Here is a 23,141-nt window from a genome sequence, read left to right on the forward strand (position 1 = left end):
TTCAAGGCCAGCCTGAACTGCACAGCAAGACCCTGTCTCACAAGAAGGAGAAAGAGGAGGTGGGGGAGGGAGAAGAAGCGGAAGAGCTGGGGATGTAGATAAAGGAAAGACGTTCGTTCGTTCAGCCCACAGTACTGGGGCTGGGAATATAGCTCAGTGGCATAGGCGCCTGCCTCGAATTCGCAGGGTCGTGAGTTCAATTCCCAGTTTAAAAAAAAAAAAATCCACAGTACTGGGGAAACAAACAGGGGTGCAGAGAGCTGTGTATGGTGACCCGCGGGGACATGGACTTGCACACACACTTGGACGCAGCGCACAGAGCTCCACATTCAGATCTCAGCTCTGACAGTGGCTAAACCCCCTGCAGAGGGAGCCTCCCCCCTGCCCCTGTCCCCTTCCTGCTGATCCCGGGGCCTCTGCAGGGGAGGGCAGCAGTGGGAGGGGGTGTCTCCCCCAGCTCTGCCCAGCACCCACAGCAGCTTGGCTCAGCCGCCCACCTCTTGCTGTCCTTCCCATGTGCACGGTGTTGCCTCAGGACAGGTTCGAATCCCACCGTGGGACCCATGAGTCCCAGAGCTGAGACAGCTACTGCCTGTGCTGACCCATCCCCAAACCTGCCCTCCTGGCCACAGGCTTCTTTTCCTCCTCCAGTTTCAGTCTTGTGCTATGAGTCACCACATGACTACACTGCCATTGACCCATCTCCTGCTTCTCCCCGAACCTGCGGCCTTGCACATGCTAGGCAAGTGCTCCACACTGAGCCACATCCCCTCCATTCTGCCCTATGATTTTTTTTTTTTTGGTATTTTTGAGACAGGGTCTTGCTATGTAGTTCAGGCTGGCCTTGGGCTCACTTTGCAGCCCAGGCTGGTCTCGAACTCACAATGATCCTCCTGCCTCAGCCTCCTGAGTGCTGGGATTACAGGCGTGCACCACCACGACCAGCCTTGCCCTGTGATTTGAAAACTCAGATCTGGCATGGTGCTGCATACCTGTCATCCCAGCAGTTTGGGGGGCTGAAGCAGGCAGGTTGCAAGTTTAAGCTCAGCCTGAGCAATTTAACAACTGAGCAAGTCTCTGTCTCAAAATAAAAAATAAAAAACATCTGAGGATGTAGCTCAGTTGAAAGAGCCTAGGTTCAATCCCCGGTACACAAAGGAAAAAACAAACAAAAAATGCTTCATCCTCTCCAGCCCCACCCCAGATATCCAAACTGAACTTTGGAGGAAGGGGTGCCTCTCTGGGGCACAGCTCAGGAAGCCCACAGCCCCCTGTCCCAAACCCAGCTCTCCAGGCCTTGCTCCAATTCCATACCCAGCCTAGCAGCCCCTTGAAGACCAGCTGCTGCCCACTCATTGCTCTGGGGCCGGGGTAGGAAAGGCTGGCAGGCAGAGGGCTCTGGGATGGCAGGAAGGCAGGTGCTCCAGGCTGTAAGGCACCTGGGACATTCCAGAGCCCTGACCTCTCCCCACTTCCCAGTCCAAGCACTCCCAGCTGTCACCCTTAGGTGCCAGGCCCATGTGGGCACACAGGGACCCAGGGACAGGACACCAGGCTACTAGGGGGCCCCACATGCCTGCCACAAAGACACACACTGTTGACACCACACCTTTCTAGCCTTGTCTTTATTCCTCGAGGGCTTCATGTTCACTGGGAGCTCAGCCCAGCCCTGGGTCCCTCACACTCCCTTGGAGTTGTTTGTTTGTTTGTAGACAGGGTCTCCCTGTGTATGTAGCCCAGGCTGCTCTTGAACTCACTGTGTAGCCCAGGTTGGCCACCAACTCTCAGCAATCTTTCTGCCTCAGCCTCCTGAGTACTGGGATGACAGGCATATGCCATCATGCGCAGCAACCTGGCCTATTTTATTCTGGCGTTGGGGGGCTCCCACCTGCCCCCAGGACAAGAAGGCTCAGAGCACTGTCTCCACAGTGCTGGGGTCATCGAGAAACCAGCTTGAGGTGCGTTTGGGGCACTGCAGGTCTGGTGCCAGGTCCACCCCCACCTCGGCCTCCTTTTCAGCATCCTCCTCATCTTTCCCCTGGTCCTTGGAGAAGTACAGGAATACCTGGCCCAGAGAGAAGGCGCAGGAGGAAGGACTATGAGCCCAGGGTGCTGGCCCCAGACGTCCCCAGCCCTGGCCGGCATCGCAGTCACCTCCTCCAGTGTGGTCTGGCTCACTGAGAAGTCCTCCACGCCGTGCTCAGGGCCATGCGCCGCCAGCTCCCCGAACACTCGCGCCAGGGCACAGCGCCCTCCCGGCGGCAGCTGGAAGCGTAGGCGGCCCCCGTGCGCTTCCCGCAGCTCCGCCCCCGGGAACTGGGCTGTCACGAAGGCCGCTGCCTGCTCTGGCCGGTCTGCAGGCACTCTCAGGGTCAGCGTGTGGCCAGCTCCGAACCTGGGGTGGACAGTGCCAGGGACAGTGCCACACATGCCGACAGCCCACCACACCCCACACCTGGCCCACACCATCCCAGGTTTCTTCATCCGCACCCCACCAGACACCTCCTACTCTGCGCACAGATTCGCCCCTGCTCCTCCTTGCCCCTCCCTCCAACCGCACCCAGTGAAGCCCCGCCCACTCACGTGACTCCGCCCACTTCTGCTCAGGGCCCCGCCTCACCTCTCTAGGACACAACCACCCAACCAGCGACGCCTGCTCATAACCCATAACCCCCCTACTACACTCTGGCCCCGCCATCTCTACAAATGGTCCCAAGTTCACGCCTAACCATGAGTCCGTCTGACTCCCTTCCCAGCACATGTCGCTCCACCTCGTGCGCCCTAACCTTGTTCTACCACCACTCACCACTTTCTTAGGGGGTCCCCACCCGCAGACCCCGCCCACTCACCAACCTTTCTCTAACCCCGCCTATGGGCCCACCCACAGCCTCAAGATCACCAATCAGATCACATCTCCCTCCTGGCCCTGCCTGTCAGTCCTCTGACCTCACTCTGTTAGTCAAATCTAGCACGAGCCACAGTGCTTGGCTCCTCCTCAGTTAGATTCAATTTCCCCTCCGGCCCTAGGCCTGGTGGCTCCCCCGCCCCGCCCACAACTTCACTCCTCTCTGGAGACCTCTCACCTGGGGTGCTCACCTGCTCTTGAGGTGCTGCGCGCTGCCCAGGCAGCGGAACCTCCCGTTCACCATGATGGCCAGGCGCGTGCAGAGCGCCTCGCACTCCTCCATGCTGCGGGGGCCCCGTTCCATGAGCCGGTGGCCGCGGGTACCTATGCTCTCCTGGCCAGGACCCTCCCTCCAGACCTCGGACACCCTCTACTCTGGGATTCCTGCCGGGCCCAGGATGCTCTAGAGGTTCCTCTTCTCGGGACTTTCACCCCAGCAGGTCAAAACCTCCCCAGGCGCATTGACTTCTGCGCTAGACAACCTCTCCCCCAGCCCGGACCTCCTCGACCTCCACCCCGGGGATGCAGTGGCGGAGGGCCCACCTGTGCGAGGTGAGCACCACAGCGCGGCCCTCCCGCACCACGGCTAGGAGGCTGTTCCAGAGGAAGCGCCTCGCGCTGGGGTCCATGCCGGTGGTGGGCTCGTCCTGGGAAGGGGGGAAGGCACTAAGTCTAGTCCTACCTCCTCCCCTCCCCCGTCCCAGACCCCGCCCAGCCAGGACCCCCGACGCACCAGAAACACCACTGCTGGGTCCCCCACCAAAGCCACCGCCGTCGCCAGCTTCCGCTTGTTGCCGCCGCTGTAGGTGCCTGCTGGTCTGTCTGCGTACCCCAGGAGCCCCAGGCGCGCCAGGCCGGAGCTGGCTGTCTGCGGGGTGGGGCCAGAGAGAGCAAGAGGTGGGGCCAATGTGGACAGGGGTGCGGTTAGAGAGCAAGGGGCGGGGCCAGAGTGGGAGTGGGTCAGGGATAAAGCGGCTACGGGGCGGGGCAGAATAGGCAGAGGGTGGGGCTAGTGTACCAGGGCGGGGCCACCCTGGAAGTGGGGCGGGCCATGGCGAGCATGGGGAGGGCCAGAGTGGGCAAGGGGCGGGGCCAGAGTGGAAGTGGGCAGGGCCATGGCGAGCGTTGGACGGGCCAGAGGAGGCATGGGGCCAGACTGACCCAGGACTGGGGCCAGAATGAGCAGGGGGTGAAGGCGGAGTGGAATGTGGGGAGGCCCTGAGGAATGGAGCAGGGTTCGAGTGGGTGCAGGGCAGGAAGAGAAGGATGGGCAGAACTCGGGTGAGCATGGCGTGGGGCCACCCTAAGGACCAGAGCGCACACAGAGCAGGGCCAGAGAGGTAAAGTGTGGTCACTGAGGATGCAAGCTGAGTGGCAAGAGGGAGCCAGAAGGGGACCTTGAGCGAAAGAGGCGAAGCTCTAACCGAAGCCACAGCCGGGAGGTGCACAGGGTAGTGGGATTGAAGGAGCGGAGCTGGCCGGAGGAGGAGCTGGGGCAAGGAGAGCTGAGGCTTTAATTTAACCAAGCGGGAAGGGGCTGGGGATTTAGCTCAGCGGCACAGCGCCTGCCTGGCAAGCGTGAGTTCGTGAGTTCAATTCCCGGTACCGGAAGAAAAAAAAACAAAAAACAAAAAAAACCAAGCGGGATCTGGGGGCAGGGGCAGGGACAGGGGCGGAGCCAAGAGTTAGAGAGCCAAAGATAGGGCCACTGCTTGAGGGTGTGACTAGGACAGCAGGATTCAGACCTCGTCAGAGGAATCAGACCTCGTGCAGGGGACAGTGGTGGAGCCAAGGGGAAGAGGGAGTTTGTTCGTCGGAGCCTGGGCGTGGCCAGGAGCTGTGACTCTGGAAGGAAGGAAGTCGGGGCAGGGGCGGGAACCAAAGGAGAGCTTCTGTAGCTTAGGGGCGTGGCCCATAACCAGGGGCGGGGCTGCTCCAGGGCAGCAGGAATGGGGGTGCTCACCTGCACCACTTGGGCCTCTGGGACTCCGCGCAGGCGTGCAAATAGTTCCAGGTGCTCACGTCCTGTAAGCAGCTCGAAGATGGCATCGGACTGAGGGCAGTAGCCCATGCGGCTGTGTGCGGCGGCCGGTTCCTGGGCCACGCTGGGAGGCAGGGGACAGGAGGCTCAGGAAGTGTCCATACTGGAGCCACGCACCAGGGTCTCGGGATCCACCCATCCAGGCCCACTCTGGCCAGGGCCATGTGTCTCGGGGCGCGGCCCATGCACAGGGGGCATGGGGGACCCGTGGTAATGCGGGGTACTGGCTCGGTCAGCCCCCCCATCCCCTGGGGTCCCCTCACCTGTGGCCTGCCAGCACGGCCTCGCCTCCGTTGGGCAGCGTGTCTCCCGACACCATGCGAAAAGTGGACGTTTTCCCTGCTCCGTTCACCCCCAGCAGCCCAAAACACTATGGGACACAAACAGGGCTCGGTGAGGCCTTGGTGCCCACGTGGCTGGGGTTCCTCATGGGGGCCTAGGGCCAAGTGGAGCCCCAGGAGGGTGACTGGCATCCATAGGAAGGCAGAGAGCTGGCATTTAGCTGGGAGAGGCGCTGGGATTTGTCTAATGGATCCAGGCACCCAGCAGGTGTCCTAGGAGGTCACACACCACAGATACCAGGGGCAAGACTGTCAGCTGTGTGCCAGCCCACAGTGGGTCCCCTGCTGCGAGTACTCACTGAAATGCCACCTGCTCCTGAGTGAGAGCATGGCTGGCAAACAACGCAGTGTACAGTAGCTTACAACGTGAGCCGACACCCGACAGGTGCCACCAAATGGCACACAGCAAACAGGTGGGCACATAAGTGTACATGTGAATTGGGACAACATGGGTACTTTAATAAGTCTTGGCTTATTAAAGTGTGTCGTATGGGGGGCTCCATAAATGCTTGAGAAAACGCAACTGACACAAAAGTAAAATTCAGTACACCTTTCGTGACTACATGGGGTGCTCAGTAAATGGAATTATAAGCCAAAACAATCAAACAAAGGCCAGCTATGGTGGCACAGGCCTATAACTGGGGAAGCCGAGACAAGACAATCACCATGAGTTCACGGTTATCCTGGGCTATGTAGCAAGGCCCTGTCTCAAAACAACAACAACAATAAATAAATGTAAGCATGCAGTAGGTGCTCTTTTTCTTTGTGGTCCCAGGGATGGAACAGCAGGCTGCATCCCCAACCTTTTGTAGTTTTTATTTTGAGTTGGAGTCTTGCTGAGTTGCCCAGGCAGGGCTTAAACTTGGGATCCTCCTACCTCAGCCTTCCAGAGTGCTGGGATGACAGATGTGCACCCCCATGTCAAGCCTGCAACAGGTGCTTCATGGGGGGTTGTTAATGTGGCCTTAAATACAGGCCCTCAGGAGGGTGATGGACACTCAGTAGTTCTCGTAGGATTTAGTAAAGTGTGCTCAGCACTGACCCCCACAGCCATGGCCCCTGGCCCCCTCACCTCTCCAGGGGGGATCCCCAGGCACAAGCGGTCCACAGCTGGTGTCCTTTGCCCCCGGTATACCTAGAAGAGACACAGGTCGCTGAGAAAGGAACGGGGACAGAGGGGGCCCCAGCCCAGCTCTCTGCCCAGCTGTGTCTACCTTCGTCAGGTCCCTGAGCACCAACACGTCCCCCTGGGTGGCTCCTTTGGTCACCCGCTCCCGTTCCCGGGCCACATCCTCGTCCTCTTTCCCCAAGGGTGGCAGCAGCCCCATCTTTGGGCTAAGGATATGTGACATGAGTGAGCTTCAGGTAGGCCCCTGGCCCCTGCCACCCTTCCCTGGTCCCCACTGACTGTGGCAGGAGGTGGCTTCGGTGCTGCAGCAAAAGCGTGAAGAGGAGGAAGAGGGGTCCCTGCACCATCATGGCCAGGAGGTTCTTGCCAACCACCTCCCAGCGCAGGGGCGACTGGAACTGGCTATCTCCTGTGGGGATAAGAAGGAAGGTCCTTGGAGGACTCAGTGTCTGGTACCCTCTCCAGTTCACCCTGGATGCTTAGGAGAGAGGACCAAATTCTGGGTAGGATGCTCAGCTGAGATCTAATTTGCCTAGAAAATAGACATATCACTGGATGTGGTGGCACATATCTGTAATGCCAGCACTCAGAAGGCTGAGGCAAGAGAATTGCTGAGTTTGAGGCCAGCCCAGGCTACATAAGCAAATTCAAGACCAACCTAAATGACATAGTGAAACCCTGTCTCAAAACTTAAAAAAAAAGACCTGACATATCACCTCCCTTTTTTAGACCACTTGTGACATGATCCAACATAGAATTAGCTTTTACCACTGCATGTTGCTGTTGTACTGCATGTTTGTATCTCTAACTTAGCTCAGCATTTAGGATGTCTAAAGTGCTCAGTTCTCTCCCTGGAGGCAATTTGCTCTCCTACCCCCTTGATCCTCACCCCATGAGACAAGAAGTCCTTACCCAAGCGCTCAAAGGCATCAGCCATGGCCTGGTTCCGCACCATGTCAATGAGCCCTCGGCCCAGGCAGAAATGGGGAAAGATCAGGAAGACCCGTTTTAAGATTCGGCTCACATCCTGGAGGTTCTGCTCAGGAGGCAGGAAGAAGCTGTGGTTCAGAGAGCTGAGGCTCCCAATCTATCCCAAGCCCAGCCACCTCAGAGTCCTACCTGGTCAGATAAGAGCTCAAGGACAAAGGTGGCCATGCTGCCATTAATGCCAATAAAGAGGTTAATACAGGTGAGCACCACGTAGGCCGTGCTGGGCACAGAGAAGAAGAAGGAGGCTGGATACATGAGTGGTGTGATCGACCAGCTGTGGGTGACAAGGGCCACAAGTGACTATATTCAGGCTGTGACTGAACTTGAGATCTTCCTGCCTCAGACTCCCAGAGTGATGAGATTACACGTATCGGTGTGCTTAGCTCTTGATGAGCTTTTTTTTTTTTTTTATGATGAGCTTTTAAGGCCACATTAGCGTCCCACTGAGGCTAGTATGACTGGGATCACCTCCAGTCTCTCAGGAGCTGCAGTGAACTCCCATGTCCCTCCTCCGCAGCAAGCGGGGCCCTCACCCATACAGCAGCAATAATAGCAGGAGCGCAGGCAGGTTGTCAGGAGCCACATAGGCCTTCTGCTGGAAGGCCAGGAAGATCAGGACCACAATACATGCTGCCACCAAGTAGTTACACTGCAGTGGAGACAGGAAGCACCCTTGGGTAAGAAGGGGAAGTGATTCCCACCCTTGGCCCTGTGCCCCCCTCAACCTCTCACTTTTTTTTTTTAAGTAGCAAGGATCAAACCCAATGCCTTCACACTGAGCTACACCTCAAGCCCTTTCTATTTTTTAGTTTTTTGACTTTTTGAGACAGGGTCTTGCTATGCAGTTCAGGCTGGCCTTGAGCTCACTTTGTAGCCCAGGCTGGCCTCGAACTCACAAAGATCCTCCTGCCTCAGTCTCCCGAGTGCTGGGATTGTAGGCATGCGCCACCATGCCCAGCTTTTATTTTTTATTTTCAGACAGGGTCTCACTAAGTCACTAAGGCTGGGCTTGAACTTGCTATCCTGTTGTCTGTTTCCAAAGGAGCTGGGATGAGAGGCATGCACCACCACACTCAGCTTCAACCTCCTTGGCTATTTTGGGAAAGGGTATGTGGGTCTCACCACGCTGCAGACCTCACCCATGCAGGCCCCCACCCGCACCATATCCCAGAGGAAGTTGCCCAGCCAGTAGAGAGTTGGGGATAGGCCCCCTATGAGCTGCAGGTGCTTGGCCCGAGAGACACGCTCCTCAATGAGGACCAGGATGAAGCTCGCTGGGACGAAGGACATGGCGAAGACCACACAGATGGAGACCAGGACATCCACCGAGGAGGCCATGCTGGGAATGAGGGTGCCTATTTACATGGCCAGCATGTGGCAGAGTTCAAATCCAGCCCCACCACCAAAAACAGCAGGGACACTGAGGCATGGGTGGGGGAATGGGGCTGAGACTCACAGCGCAGCCTCTGACAGCTGCTCCTTGGTCAGGTTCAGGGGGTGGTTGAGCGTGATGATGCTGTGGGCATGACGGGCAGGGCCCAGGGGAAGTTGAGCGCGTAGGAGTGCGTTATTGGCTCGGTTGACAAAGGCCACCATGGCGTGCCAGCCTTTGTTGTTGAACCAGATCTGAGAACAGTCACGGTTACCAGGTCAGGGCCTCAGGGTGAGGGTGATGGAGGGGGGACACCCACCTGCACCCCAGTTCCCACCTTGAGGCTGTTCTGAGCATCCAGGTCAAGAGCCCACATGGTGAGGTTGTTCAGGATGCGGTCGAGGGCCCCGCCATGCTGGGGGCTCAGCAGTGCCCGCAGCTCCTCCACTGCATGGCCTAGCTCTCGGCCAGAGGGCAGGCCTGGGTCACGGCCCCCCAGTGAGAAGCCCCCGTACCTGGGCAGTGGTGAGGGTGGCACTTGAGGACCAGGAAGCCAAGGGAAGGCAGAAGGCACGGGAAAGGTGCCAGGACAGGGGACCCCAGGCCAGGTCCCCCCTCACCTGATCTCATTCACCCACTTCTTGGTCTTCAGGCTGTAGGAGGGACAGACAGACAGACAGGAATGGGGACAGATGGAGATGTCTGAGAGTTAAGAGCAAGATGCAAACACAGAGGGGAGGGTCCCAGCTGGCATCCAACCCTTCTGGCACCCCAGCTGCTCTCCCCAGCTAGGTGTGGTAGAGCACGCCTGTCATCCTAGCGCTCTAGGAGGCTGAGGCAGGAGGATCTCAAGTTCAAGCCAGGTCTAGGTAATTTAGTAACACAGCACGTCTGTCTCTAAATTAAAAATAAGAGCTGGGGATGTAGCTCAATGTGAAGGCCCTGGGTTTGATCCCCAGTACTGAAAAAAATAAAAATAAAAAAAAGGCAACCCATGCCCCCAGTGGCTGCTCACCCCTGGCGCACCAGCTGTGGGTAGGTTTTGACCAGAAAGTCAGATAGGTTCCTGCCCGTCAGGTTCTGCACCACTTCCCCTGAGCTGCTCAGGGCCTGGGGTGGCGGGGGTCCCCCGGCTGCAGCGGGACAGTCAGGCAACAGGCGGCGGGCACCAGGCCGGCTGCACTGGCAGGCCGGGGACGGGGATCCTGGTGTCCAGTTGCCACTGGCCAAGACCTTGGCCACGTCGGTGGGAACCTCAGGGACCGAGAAGTGGCATGCTGGGCCCTGCAGACACTGGGGGGTCCTGTGGAAATGGAGGCAGGGTTACCAGGGACCCTGGACACCCCAGTAATCGGACTGGAGCCCAGAAGGAAAAGCAAGGCAGGGAGGGTGGGCGCACCAGGTGGAGCTGTTGTGTACTTCCGGCTGCTCCAGGCCAGCCTCCTCCAGCAGTGCCTCGAGCAGACGGGCCCGGTCTGGATCCCCTGGGGCATCATCACTGTGGAGGGGGGAGGGTCATGGCTTTGCCCTAGGCCCCCAGCCCTCCCCCCCCCACCTTCTGTCCCTGACGCCCACCTGAAGAAAGACACCTGGGCACCATACATGGCAGGCCTGAGTTGCAGCGCTGGGTAGTGGCCAAAAGGAGGCACGATGAGGCTGAACACCAGAGCCAGGCCCACAAAGAGGGCGGGGAGTACAATCTGGGAGGATAGTTCATCAGTTGCCACCTCCACCCCACCCCACCCCGTCCCTGCTCTTGCTATAGAACTATCCATGGCTCCCCAGTGCCTTCAATAAGTACACATGATTGGGCTGGGGATTTAGCTCAGCAGTACAGCGCCTGCCTGGCAAGCACAAGGTCATGAGTTCGATTCCCGGTACCGGAAAAAAAACAAAACTAAAACCAAAAAAAAAAAGTACACATGGGCCTAAACTGTTGAGTGAAGCCACTGAGTGGATAGCTGGGGTGGAGACAGTACCCAGGAACCCCTGACCCAAGCTCCCCAACCCTGATGCTGGCTGGGCCCCCTCACCTGTGCAAACAGGCCTCGGTGGCTGCGCCAAGCAAGCAGAAAGCGCTTGAGAAGGAGGGCCCGCAGCTGCTGGTAGGTCAGGGCCCAGCCCCGGACCCGGCCTGTGATGTCTGGCCCAGAACCCTGCAGGGCCTGTGTCTCTGAGGCCAGCCCGGCTGGTGGGGATGGGAGGGTCAGAGGTCAGGCCATGGGGGCCATGGGGGTCATGGTGGGCAAGGGCAGGACTCACCGGGCTCTCCATTCTCCAGGGCTGACTCCTCGGGCAGTTTTGGGAGCCGTGGGGTGGCCATGGGCACATGTGGCCAGGACATACCATCTGTGGGGTCAACAGGGTCACGGGCAGGGGTCAGTGCTCAGCCAGGGGCCAAGGTCAAGGGTCAGGGGCAAAGAAGTCAGGAGCAGGGCTATGCATTGGGGGTGGACTCAACCAGGTTCGGAGACTCGGCCTGAGGTCGTATCCAGCTCTGGACCAGGGTGAGAGCTCAAGGGTCGGGGAGCTGCCACCGCTCCTATCAGTTCTAGGTCCCTGCTATTGTCTTCTACCACCTTCAGGAAAATCTGAGGAAACAAACAAGAGCTGAGAGCCTGGGGGCCACGGGAAGGAGCCCCTCGTCTGCTTCCACCCCTACTGTAATGCCCCTGCTGTCCGTAAGCAAACTCCTACTCATACTCCAAAGCCCCTCTTCTCCAGGCCTCCCTTGCTCACCCAGCAGACCCACATCAGCCTCTCCCACAGCCCCCTTGCACCTCCTCCAGGCTGGTGTCCGAGATCCCGTAGCCGGCGAGCCGCAGTGTGCCCAGCTGCCTATCTAGCTCCTGGAACAGCCTGGCAAAGCTGCCATCCTGGGCGCCCTCGTAGGGCATTGCCAGCACCAGTTCGTGGGGCAGCTCCTCCACCAGCTGTGCCCCAGGCACCCAGCACCTCACCAGGCTCAGGAGTTGGGGTGCATCTGGGGGAAGCAGGGCCTGTGAGATCCCCACCCCTGACCCTGCAGGCAAAGGTCAGAGGCAGCTTCGTTTTCTAGTTGACCCAGGTTTTGTTTTTGTTTGTATGGTAAAAGGGATGGAAAACAGGACTCCACACTGACCTCCAACCCCAGCCCTTTTGATTTTTTATTTTGACACAGAGTCTCTCTGAGTCACTAGTTACCCAGGCTGGACTCGAACTTGTGCCTCAGCCTCCCAGAGTGCTGAGATTACAAGATGAGGTAAAGGTATGGACCAGAGTTGGACAGAGTGACTGTTTCGATGTATCCCAAGGCTGGGGATCAGAGGTCCCCTGAATTCTGGGTTCCCCTAAATATTTGTGGTTTTTTGAGAGAGGGTCTCGTTATGTGGCCCAGGCTGGCCTCAAACTCATGACAACCCTCCTGCCTCAGCCTCCCAAGCGTGGGATGACAGGCATGTGCTAGCACACTGGGCCCTTGGGGTCCCCTGAATTAAGCCACGCCGCCACCACCCTTCCTTTGGGTGGCCCAGGCCAGCTCCCACCTGCTGTGCTGTCCTGGCTGTCTGGCTCGTGCTTCTGTGCAGTGCCCAGCCTGTCCTTCCAGTCACTGTCACCCTGCAGGCAGGGGCAGCAGTTGGCAAGGCAACCGGGCTGGAAGAAGCTGTGGGGGTCAGGGCTCCAGGGTCCTCACCTCTTCTCTGGTGGCCAGGGACGGGGGACTCTTCACCAGTGTCAGGTAGTAGCCAGAGCCCAAGTGGCGACGCAGGAACAGTGGTGAGCCACAGCAGCATAGGCGGCCACCTGCCACCATAGCCACCCGGTCTCCTAGTAGCTCAGCCTCATCCAAGTGATGGGTGGAGAGGATCAGTGTTCGACCTGGGCATGGGGACCCTAATGAACCATCTCAAACTACCAGGGCTTTCCCAAAGCTGTGGTATCCAGGATGGAATTGCCTACCCCAAGTGGCAAACTCCTCCTCATCCCTCAAAACCCCACACCAGCACTACCTTGCCAGAAACCTTTCCTGAATGCCCAGAAGCAGAATCCAGGGGGAACCTCAGTCTTCCTCAAGCTCTCACCTTCTCGGTATTTGAGCAGCAGCTCCCAAATGCCACGACGGGAAGCAGGGTCTACACCGGCAGTGGGTTCATCCAGGATAATGACACGGGAGCCGCCCACAAAGGCAATGGCCACTGATAGCTTCCGCTGCATCCCACCTTAGGGAGACAGGGAGATCTCAGCCGCTCTGCCCACCCGCACAGACATCAGTGCCCAGATCTGTCCTTGCTTCCCGCCCTCTGGCGAGCTCACCAGAGAGGTGGCGCGTCTGTGTGCTCCGCTTGGGGATGAGCCCCACGTCCCGCAGCAGCCGGTCCTGCTCGGGGCCCACAGCAGCTGCGCTCAGACCCTTCAGCCGGCCGTAAAACCACACGTGCTCGTCCACCGTCAGCCTATGGCCAGGGAGAAGGGCGGCCATCAGGGTGTGCGGGGATGGAGGGACCCGCCCCCCACCAGCCACCAGTACCCACATGTCAAACAGGACATTGTACTGTGGGCACACGCCCAGGTGAGGCCGCACAGCCGCCATGCTGGACTGGACATCATGCCCCAGGACGAAGGCCGAGCCACCGCTGGGCGGAAAGAGGCCGCTCAGGATGGACCTGGGGGTGCAGGGGTCTCAGCGCAGCACCTCTCTCAGGACACCTACTGCACACCCAACCCAACCGTGTATTTTGGGTTTTGTGTTTGAGACAGAGGCTATATAGCTCAGGCTGGCCATAAACTTGTAGCAATCTTCCTGCCTCAGCCTCCAGAATGCTGAGATTACAGGCGTAAGCCAATACACTCTCTCCAAAGGGGTATTGTGTCCCCATTTTATAGGAAGGAATCTGAAGCTGAGCAAATACTTTATCCCTGCCTTTTGTATGCCCAAAGTGAAATGGGGCTGCCAGTCCCCAAGTACACCCCAGAACCCAGGGCCTCCGCGCTGAGCTACATCCCAGTCCTTTTTTAAATTTTGAGACAGGGTCTTGCTCAATTAATTGTTCAGTTACCCAGGCTGGGCTGGAACTTTCCATCCTCCTGCCTCAGCCTCCCAGAATGCTGGGATGACAGGTGTGTGTCATCACACGCCCAGGTTACAGCCCAGAACCTTCTGACCCCAGATGTGTTCTGCACTGGACAGATGAGGAAGGGGATTCAGGGGAGCGAGCAGCATGTCTGGCAGCTCACAGTGTGGTGGTCTTGCCCGCGCCATTGTGGCCCAGAAAGGCAGTGATGTGGCCTTGGTAGAAATCCAAGCTGAGCCCTCGCAGGGCTGGTTGCGGGCAACCTGGGAAGCGCTTCTCCAGGCCCCGGATGGAGACTCCGGGACACAGGCCAGGCGGTGCCCCTTCCACCAGCACTGCAGAAAGAGGCAGAGTCATGGGGGGAGGAGATCCCTTAGAACTGGAACTGGATCAAGTTGGAGTTTGCAGGAGTTAGGGAACAGCCAGGCATGGTGATGGGCACCTGCAGTCCAGCACTCTGGGAGGCTGAGGCAGGAGGAGCTCAAGTTTGAGCACAGCTGGAGAAATTTAGCAATTTAGCAAGACTCTGTCTTAAAAAATACAAAAAGAGAGGGCCGAGGATATAGCTCGGTGGCACAAGCGCCTGCCTGGCCAGGACAAACTCCTGAGTTCAATTCCCTCTACCCAGGGGGAAAAAAAAAATGAAAAGAGCTGGGCATGTAACTTAACATCAAGGTACTGGGTTCAACTCCCAGTACTACTTTTGAAAATAGAGTTAGGGAAGCCCCAAGGGGCTGCAACCTGAGCTGGGGTGTAGCAGGGGGACTAGAATATAGGGAACCTGGTTTCTCTGGAGATCAGTGGGACTCCAGAGTCCAAATGGGAAAGGAGCTGGTTAGGTGGAGTCTCACCCTTTGGGTCCTGTGGGGCAGGGGCTGGAGCAGGACCCTTGGGGGGTGCAGGTCCACACCAGTAGCTCCTCCGAAAGGGGAAATTCCACGGTTCGGGGATTCCGTACTGGCCTGGAGAGAAGCGGCTCTCAGTTATGCTTGCTTTCCGCAAGGAGGACACCTAAGCCTGGCCACACTCCTTAAGCTGGGCAGCCAGCTGGGCGAGGTTTTGGCTCCCTGGCAAGCCCCACCCCCAGCCCCTGACAGCCACGGAGACGCTAGTGCGGGGAAGCTCCGTCCTCTCAACTGGGGCCTGAGTCTTCATGTACAAGGACACCGGCTTTTTTTTTTCTTTTTTCTTTTTTCTTTTTTTTGGCCTTCAGCTCACTTTGTAGCCCAGGCTGGTCTCGAATTCGCAATGATCCTCCTGCCTCAGCCTCCCGAGTGCTGGGATTACAGGCATGCGCCACCACGCCCGGCCGTTCCTTTTTCTTTTTTTTTTTTTTTTTGTAAGAGATAAGTCTCGCTAAGTTGCTAAAATGCTCAGGCTGGACTCGAACTTGTGAGCCTCCTCCTGTCTCAGCCTCCCAGAACACTAAGAATTATAGGCGTGCGCCACTACCCCGGGTCCAGACAAAGGCTCGGGCGCACGTGCGCCGCAGTCCCGCCTCTAGAAGGAACCTAACCTGGGAGTCCAAAGACCAGAAGTCCTCTGGTGCACAGTCGCGTCCCCGCCCTGGGCCCCACCCTCTAGGCCCACCTGGGCACACGGCCTCCAGGTACCAGATGGCGAGGGCGTAGAGTGCAGCGTCCAGCAGCAGGAGGCCCGAGACCTGCGCTAGGCTGAAGACATCGGCAGCAGGCGCACGGCCCAGGTTGTGCCATTGCGCGCCTTCGCCCTGCTCCTCCAGCAGTGCCAGGCTCTCGCACCCGAAGCCGAAGGCCACGGGCGACAGCAGACTCTGCAGTTTGCGGTGGGCAGGTCAGCAGGCGGCCGCGGCCAGGGGCGCCCCCACCGCCCCGCTCCGCCCCGCCCCTCACCGCGGCTACGCGGCCCCCTGCGGGGAGCCGCTCCCGCCAGGCCACGCACAGCACGTAGGGCAGGTAGAGAGCAAAGTAGGCGAGGCCTCCGCAGGCGGCGGCCAGGTTGGCACGGGAGAAGAAGGCGCTCAGCAGGAAACTCTGGACCACGGTGGCCACCGCGAAGGTCGCCAAGAAAAGGAGCACCACGGCCGGGTGGCTGTAGGGGAGGATGTCCCCCAGCTGTGTGGGGGAGGGGCAAAGGGAGCTCAGGGCTCTGTCCGGACTTGGCTTGGGCTCTGGGGCTCGCGCGATCCGAGCGTCCGAGTCCCGCGTGCCCCTGCAGCACTGAGGGGGCCGAGGCGCGCACCTTGAGCACCAGCACCAGCAGCACTGCGCTGAGGACGAAGGGCGCGAGGCAGCTGAGGAACCAGCCCAGCCAGAGCACCGCGCGGCCCAGCCCCATGGCGCGCATCGTGTCGCGCAGCCGCGTCTCCTTCTCGCGCACCACGGCCTTCACGGTCAGCGCCACCGAGTAAATCCAGGCCAGCGTCAGGAAGAGCGGTAGGGAGCGGCTCAGCACCCGCAGGAAGCTGGGAGGGACGCGGGGATAAGGATGCGGACTCTGCGCCTCCCCGCCCCAACGTGGCACGGCCGCTCGCCCTGGGACTCCGAGGGTCCCCCGCTCGGAGCCTGATGCAGCAGAGGGTCCAGGCCTCAGTACAAGTCACTTTCCCTCTGTGCCCCAAGATCCTCGAGAACCCCGGCCCCTCCCCCTGCTGGGGGGTGGTCACAGGGACTCTTGCAGCCTTGAGTGTCCCCTAAGCTCCGGGACAGGGGGCTGGGGCTGAGTGGGGTGGGCCCAGCGCTCACACGTCGTCCACGTAGCACGGGTAGGGCATCTGCTGCAGGTAGAGGCCTGTGCGGGGGTCGGCGCCGCTGAGCACACGCACGACCGCCCGCTCCACCAAGTCCTGCAGGTACACGAAGCCACCCCATACATAGCGCAGGTCCGACAGGGGGTCTGCGGCTGGGCCCGGGTCCCAAAACCTGTGCGAGGGGCGTGGCAGTCAACGGTGGAGAAGGACTGGGAGCTCCTTGTGGGTCACAGCCCATTCTGTCTTTAATCTGCGCGCTCAGTATAGCACCTGGCCTGGGTCTACAACCCTCCACCTAGACCCATTTTCCTTTTCTACCCCGGGCCGCCAGGCCACGCCCACCAATACTCTTAATTGTCTAAGGCACTCTGGGCAGAGCCCAGTGTACATGAGTAAAGCGCAGGTTCTGCCCATCACGGTATCCAATAGGCTGAACGTCCTCGGCCCGCTCTCCACCTATCCCATGGGAGGGCCCTGGCTAGCTCCTCGAGTCATAGGCCACGCCCACCACGATCCCGATTGGTCTAAGGTTCCCGGGGCTCTGCCTAGCTTGCCTTTTGTGGGCACCATCTAGGCTCCGCCCCTCCGTCTCCAATAGGCTGAATTGCCGGGCCCCAACCACCACGCTCTCGACCCAGCCCTGCCCACCACGCTCACTTGTCCATGATCCTATTGGTTCTGGTGACATCATCGATGTCCATGCGAATCTTGACTCGCAAGTGTCCAGGACTCTGTCCCGGCACCGACCCTTCTGCAGGGTCGGGGGCGTCCTCTGGTCCCAGAAAGACGATGCCAGCCCAGAGGCGGCGTTCAGCCAGCAGCTGAAGGGCCCGGGACACCAGGGCGGCCTCCGAGGGTGTGGCCTCCAGCTTGTCCAGAGACACGCACTGCGGGGAGTGAGGGGGCGAACCTGTCCCCTCAGGGCCTCCGCAGGACAAGGCGGCCTCTCCCCTTTGGAGCCCTGGAGTAGAGCTACCCCCGACGCTCTGATCGCCAGGTTGGACTCTGCCTCCCTACAGGCCCTCACCTCCATCACGCCGCCCAGCGTGCGCACCACGCGGTCCACATCAGCAAGCGCCTCCTGCCAGCTGTAGCCGCCCCTGCCGGGGTCCAGGAAAGACCGAAGGGCCTCGGCCCCCGTGCGGCCTCCAGGTCCTGGCCGCTTCCTTCTTTTCTCCTGCATATGCAGGAGACTCTGGGGGAGGGGTCAGGTGAGGAGGGTCTCTGGCGCGGACAGGGGCCCGCACCCCTGTGCAACGCGGGTCTCCCTTCCTGCTCGGAGTGAGGCCTTCCCACGCCCTGCCTCCACCCCAGCCCTACCTGCAGCATGGCCACATTTGCACTGTTGTTCAGAAAACCAAAGAGCTGGGGTCCCAGCACGCCCCAGACCTCCTGGATGTCCTTCAGCATGGCCAGCTCCTCGAAGGTCCGGTTCACCTGCAGGAAAGGGTCCACACTCATTCACCACTACCATGTCCTCTGAGGGCCTCTGGGCACTTCCCCTGGCTCCTCCACCTGTTTTGTTTTGTTGGTACTGGGCATTGAATCCAGGGCTTTTGCACTGAGCTACATTCCCGGCCTTTTAATATACTTTATCTTTTAGAGACAGGGTCCCATTAAATTGCTTAGTTGCCTCAGGCTCTCTGAGTGCTGGGATGACAGGCATGTGCCACCACACTAAACTCCTACCTCTTCCGAACACACTGCCCTAACCCTCTGGCCCCACCTCCTCCCCCAGCATCAGGCCATCCTCACCTGTGCCATGATCTGCCGAGTGAAATTCGTGTCAGGGGCAAAGAGAAGCTTCCCGAGGACCAGCGGCTTCAGGCGTCTCCAGAGCAGGCGGGACAGCGGGTGGTCGCCCAGTGTCCCCATCAGCTCTAAGCAGGCAGGGCCTGGGGTGCGGATGCCATGAGCCCCGGCTCCACACCCACCACCCACTTCCCAAGCAGGGAAACTGAGGCCTGTCACTCACTCAGGCCGTGGTCTGGCAGGTCTGGCGCCTGCTCCATGCCCACCAGCTCCTTCAAGTCTCCGTTCTCGTACCAGTTGAGAGAGAGGCCCCCTTGGCTGCTGGGCCCCTTGGCACTGCACAGAACTTCGGACACCAGCTCCAGAGAGCCGCTTGTCCCCTGGGGTCTCTGCAGCAGAGCCCGAAGCTCCGCCAGGCTGGGCAGTGCTAGGAGCTAAGGCGAGGTCATCAGAGGGCGCTGGCAATCTTCCCGCCACCAGAGCCACCACCAAGCCCTGACCAGGTCAGGGACCCCACCGGAAGCCCCTTCTCCTAATCCTGGCTTTCGCTCCAAGTGCACAGAAAAACTGACCCAAGGGACAGCCTGTCCTTATTGCTTCCTGGCTCAGCTTGACGCTAAGTAAAACCTTTTTCCGTCTTTTCTTTTCAGTATTGGGGATTGAACTTATTTGCAATGAGCTACATCCCCATCCCTTTTTATTCTTTTTATTTTGATTTTTTTTTCTAGTACCGGGAACCGAACTCAGGACCTCGCACTTGCCAGACAGGCGCTGTGCTGTTGAGCTAAATCCCCAGCCCCTATTCTTTTTATTTTGAGATAGTCTTGATAGGGTGTCCCAGCTGGGCCGGAACTTGAGATCCTCCTGCCTCAGCCTCTCAGAGTGCTGAGATGACAGACAAGTGCCACCATACCCATCTTGGGTGGGAAGTCTTACCTCCTGGGCCAGGTCCTCTGCGGCTTCCACAAAGCTGCCCATGGACTCCTGTGCTTGGCTCAGGATGGACCTCAGAGATTCCTGGGGAGAAGATGCCAAGAGTGACAAGGACCTTATTACCTAAGGACAAGCACTCCACTAAATTTCCATCATGTTACCTTTGTGCCCATTTTACAAATGTGGAAACTGAGGCTCTGAGGGATACAAGGACTTGTTCAAGGTCACACACTGCCTAGAGTCTTTGTCACCATGCCAGATATTCCCTGTCCAGACACAGGATGAGGAACGTCCCTTTAGGTCCTGAAGCCTGGTATCAGGGGTTTCCAAGAGCAGCTGGTCCCTCAGTCCTGCTCACCCCTTGCAGAAGTGTCCCCAGTAGCTGAGTGCTGAGGGAAGGTCGCTCCTGCCGATCATCCTGCTGAGGCCGGGCTGGGGGCCAAATGCACAGAACAGGGCCATGCAAACCTTGGCCAGAGACGCCCCCGCTCCACGGTCCCCATCACGCAGCGGGGAAGGTGGGGGACCTCAGCCACCTCACCTGCGCTGTGGACAGCCCTAAGTGTGGGCATCAGTGCACCCAGGCCAGCCAGCGTCCTGCGGGCACCGGCCCCGCCAAGTACAGTGCGGGCGTCTGCTAGGAGCCGGGACACCCTGGGGACAGAGAGAAGGCTGGAGGCTCAGTGCCCCACCCGACCCGGGCTCCCAGCCAGCCGCGGCGCCGCCTTTGGCTTACAGGGACTCATTGAAGTTGCTCAGGAAGCCCGGCTCCTCCCCCAGCGTGGGCTTCGGGAAGCAAGAGTTGTTCACGTTGCAGATGAGACCCTGGAGCCAGGAGATGGTGCCCGCCGACGGCAGTGGCTTGTTGGGGAAGTGGCCTGGGGACAGATATGGGTTCTGTCTGAAGCCCCGCCTCTGCAGACTGCCCACTCCATAGCTTGTAAGCCAACCGCGACGGCGAGCTCAGCCCCAGGGGCGCGTACCGGCTGCCACTGCTTGAGGTCCCCGTGGACTGGGGATCCCACAGCCCCTTCCCCCGCACACAAAGCCCCCGTCCTCAGAGCTCACATTCATGTTGCTCCAATGGGGGGTGCGAGTGACGGACGGCCACCAAGATGAAGAAGAGGAAGAGAGGCCATAATAACTCGACCAGGAGCTGAACCTGGGGGGCAGAATAGGCGGGAGGTCGTGGGGATGGGGGGGGGTCATGCCCGTTCCACCGGGCCGGCACCCCTGGGCATTACCGGCTGTCTTCTGCGATATGTGAAATTCTTCCAGAGCAGCAGCATCAGCTGTGTTCGGAAACGCATGGCGACACTGCACAGTGGACGGGACGGAGGGGTCAGTGCAAGGGTCGTGCTGTGCGGCTGCAGGCAGTCCCCTGCCGCTCTCTGAACTCATCCCTCTCACTATCACACCGCGCAGGGTCCGGGTCCGGGAAGCTCTATTAGAGCCAGGTTTACAGTAAGCAGTTGATGAAGGAATCTCCTCCACCCGGGTGAACCAATGGGAACCCGGCCCGAAGCCGTCCTCGCAGCTGAGTGGTTGCCATGGCTGTCGCTCCCACAAAGGGGCCTAAAGACCATCCCCGAATCCCCAGGGGCGGAGCCTCAGTTTAACGCTTCCGTCACCAGGTTCCACCCCCAAGCCCCACCCAGGGACGCGGTCCAGGTCTGGCACCTTTCACCTTGGCCTCAACCCAGACCTAAGGGAGGTTTCCTTTCACCTCGCCTGTCCAAAAAACGATAACAGCAACGAATATTTACTGTGCCGAACATGTCAACCGCCTAACTGGCAGGGCTTACTAGACTCTGGCAGGGTTTACTAGGCTATCAATCCAGTTACAGAATAGGAAACGGAGGGTCAAGAAGGGACAAATTAGCCAGGCCTGATGGGGTAGGCCTGTAATCCCAGCACTCTGAGAGGCTGAGGCAGGAGGATCACAAATTAGAACCCAGCCTGGGCAACTTAGTAACTTAGAGCTCTCGTTTCCAAAAAAACAAAAATAAAAAATAAATAAGTAAATGAAACTGTTAAAAGGGCTGGGGACGTGCAGTAATGCCCAGCACAGAAAAGAAAAGGTGGGCGCAAATCTAGGCTCCCATACAGCGACTGCATCCCAGCTCAGCCCGCCCCTTCATGCAGGACTGATGCTCCGAAAAAACACAGGATCCGGGAAATGGGTCAGGAGAAGGGACAGAGCTCGACTCGTCCGGTCATTTCCTTGGAACCGAACGGCTCTGGTCTGCTTTATCCTACAGATAACAAAACTGATGCCTAGGGGCAGTAAGCAGCCGCAGGTCAACCGTGCAGTGGGAAAGAGAACCTGACCCCTGACCTCCACGCCAGGGCCCCTTCTTAGACAGTGGGATTCAGGAATGGGGTCATATGGGGGCTTCGCAGGTGCAGGAGGCGCAGGCCCTTCGAGTGCCGCAGATGCGGCCTCCAGCCGTGAGCACTGCTGGTCGGTTCAGCGGCCACTCCGGGAAGGAAGGATGAGCTGGGGCACAGCCAGCATTCCCCAACTTCCAGGCAGCTGACCTCTGGCGACCTCCAAACTCCACCCCTGCATGCTCGAGTCTCCCTCCTTCCTCCTTCTGTGGGTTCCTCTCACCGCTCGGCCTCCCAGCTCCAGCCGCCTTCCCTCCGCCGGACAGCGGCCGGGGAGTACGGCCCCTTTAAAAGGAGACCCCGGCTGGCAAGGTGCCGCGGACGCTGACTGCGCTTCCCGACCGGGAGCCGCAGCAGCGCCCCGCCCTCGGCCACTGTTATTGGCCTCAGCCCCCGCCACTCACAGAGCGGCCCATCCGGAGCTTCGAGCGCCTGAGAAGGCGGAATTACCGCCAGTCACCTTGAGCCGGGTTTCTTAAAGGGAACACACACGTGTTGCGGCGTCCAATCCCGGTGGCAGCTCGCTCATCTCGCCCTCAGCCCACTCCCCAGAGAGGCCCTGTCCCCCAGGGACCTGGAGCCTAGCCAGAGTCAGATTCAGGGATACCATTTGCCCTCCATAATATGGGGATTTGTGCGGTGGTGCACACCTGGAATCCTAGCACTCTGAGAGGCTGAGGGAGGAGGATGGTAAGTTCAAGCTCAACCTGGCTAATTTAGCAAAATGCAAAATTTAAGAAAAGACTGAGGATGTAGAGCAATGGGAAGGCCCTACAATCAGTCCCTACTACCACAAAATTTAAAGGGGGAGGTGTTGCAAGACTATAACCCCAGCACTCAGGAAGCTGAGGCAGGAGGATTTCAACTAAATCAAGGCCTGCCTGGGCTACACAGTCAGCTCAAGGGCAGCTTGAACTACAGAGACCTTGCCTTAAAAACAAAAGTGTTAGGGGTGGGTGGGTGGTGGTTTCCAACCTAGGGCTTTATTCTTTCATTCATTCATTCAACGAACATCCCTGGCGCCTTACACATTGGGCCATGTGATGGCAGAAGGGAAGGGAACCCCAACATCCTAACACTACAGTCTTGGGTGGTAATGGTTACCGAGTTTGTGGAAAACCAGATGGTTCCCCACTCTGAAAAACGGGTACATTTCACAAGATCATGGTGAGCATGCCATGGCTATGCATAGACACAGCTCTGAGCGTTCAAGGAGGAGTCAGGATGGAGCAGGTGTTCCATGGAGGAAGATGGCTTTGTTCTGGGGCTTTGAGGATGTATAGGAGTTCATTGGGAAGATGGGATCAGTAGAGGCCAGGAGGCTGAGAGGTGGCCCCATAGCGTGGGGCCAGGGCTAACAGGGCAGGGAGAGCTTGAGGTCAGTCTTTTTCTTCCTAACCTTCTCCCCGTAGCCAAATTCTGGGCTTTAAACCAGACTCACCTTATGGCCTCAGGCCTCAGTTTCCCTTTAGACCCCCAAAGCTGTTTCTCCTCGGAGAGCCTCCCCT

General features: G+C 59.0%; 1 protein-coding gene across 7 annotated transcripts; it reads right to left on the reverse strand.

Annotated features, from left to right (window-relative positions):
- Nucleotides 1–1,781: 1,781 nt before the first annotated feature.
- On the reverse strand, nt 1,782–21,957 carry Abca7 (ATP-binding cassette, sub-family A (ABC1), member 7). Of its 7 annotated transcripts, none has more exons than XM_013505096.1 (47): nt 21,857–21,957; nt 20,487–20,559; nt 20,311–20,404; nt 19,979–20,120; nt 19,784–19,896; nt 19,601–19,674; nt 19,246–19,326; nt 18,533–18,743; nt 18,313–18,452; nt 17,878–17,994; nt 17,585–17,752; nt 17,215–17,444; nt 16,553–16,729; nt 16,050–16,272; nt 15,701–15,922; nt 15,420–15,621; nt 14,681–14,791; nt 13,993–14,164; nt 13,290–13,421; nt 13,072–13,211; nt 12,840–12,977; nt 12,452–12,636; nt 12,303–12,375; nt 11,559–11,800; nt 11,240–11,369; nt 11,041–11,127; nt 10,812–10,966; nt 10,354–10,478; nt 10,178–10,276; nt 9,794–10,081; nt 9,399–9,431; nt 9,116–9,293; nt 8,863–9,032; nt 8,568–8,745; nt 7,940–8,055; nt 7,536–7,680; nt 7,329–7,452; nt 6,696–6,825; nt 6,502–6,622; nt 6,360–6,422; nt 5,210–5,316; nt 4,869–5,010; nt 3,639–3,773; nt 3,449–3,552; nt 3,097–3,189; nt 2,155–2,395; nt 1,782–2,065 (listed from the first exon to the last, which is right to left on the reverse strand). In XM_013505096.1, exons 2-47 carry the CDS (start codon nt 20,550–20,552, stop codon nt 1,910–1,912), a joined length of 6,573 nt encoding a protein of 2,190 aa, XP_013360550.1. In that variant the 5' UTR covers nt 20,553–20,559; nt 21,857–21,957; the 3' UTR covers nt 1,782–1,909. The 7 variants fall into 7 exon arrangements, with proteins under 7 accessions (XP_013360550.1, XP_013360551.1, XP_013360552.1 ...); XM_013505097.1 differs by lacking the exon at nt 21,857–21,957 and adding an exon at nt 21,784–21,802; XM_013505098.1 differs by lacking the exon at nt 21,857–21,957 and having other exon boundaries at nt 11,559–11,761; nt 20,487–21,237.
- Nucleotides 21,958–23,141: the final 1,184 nt, after the last annotated feature.

The sequence above is a fragment of the Chinchilla lanigera genome, unplaced genomic scaffold (assembly GCF_000276665.1).
Source record: "Chinchilla lanigera isolate Chin_1 unplaced genomic scaffold, ChiLan1.0 scaffold00094, whole genome shotgun sequence".
NCBI lineage: Eukaryota > Metazoa > Chordata > Mammalia > Rodentia > Chinchillidae > Chinchilla > Chinchilla lanigera.

Coding starts and splice junctions, on each gene's coding strand:
- Abca7 (XM_013505096.1), bottom strand. CDS start 20,552: ATGCGTTTCCGAACACAGCTGATGCTGCTGCTCTGGAAGAATTTCACA. Junction 17,753..17,877: donor CAAATGTGGCCATGCTGCAG/GTAGGGCTGGGG, acceptor CCCCTCCCCCAG/AGTCTCCTGCATATGCAGGA. Junction 2,396..3,096: donor GCGCAGCACCTCAAGAGCAG/GTGAGCACCCCA, acceptor TGTCCACCCCAG/GTTCGGAGCTGGCCACACGC.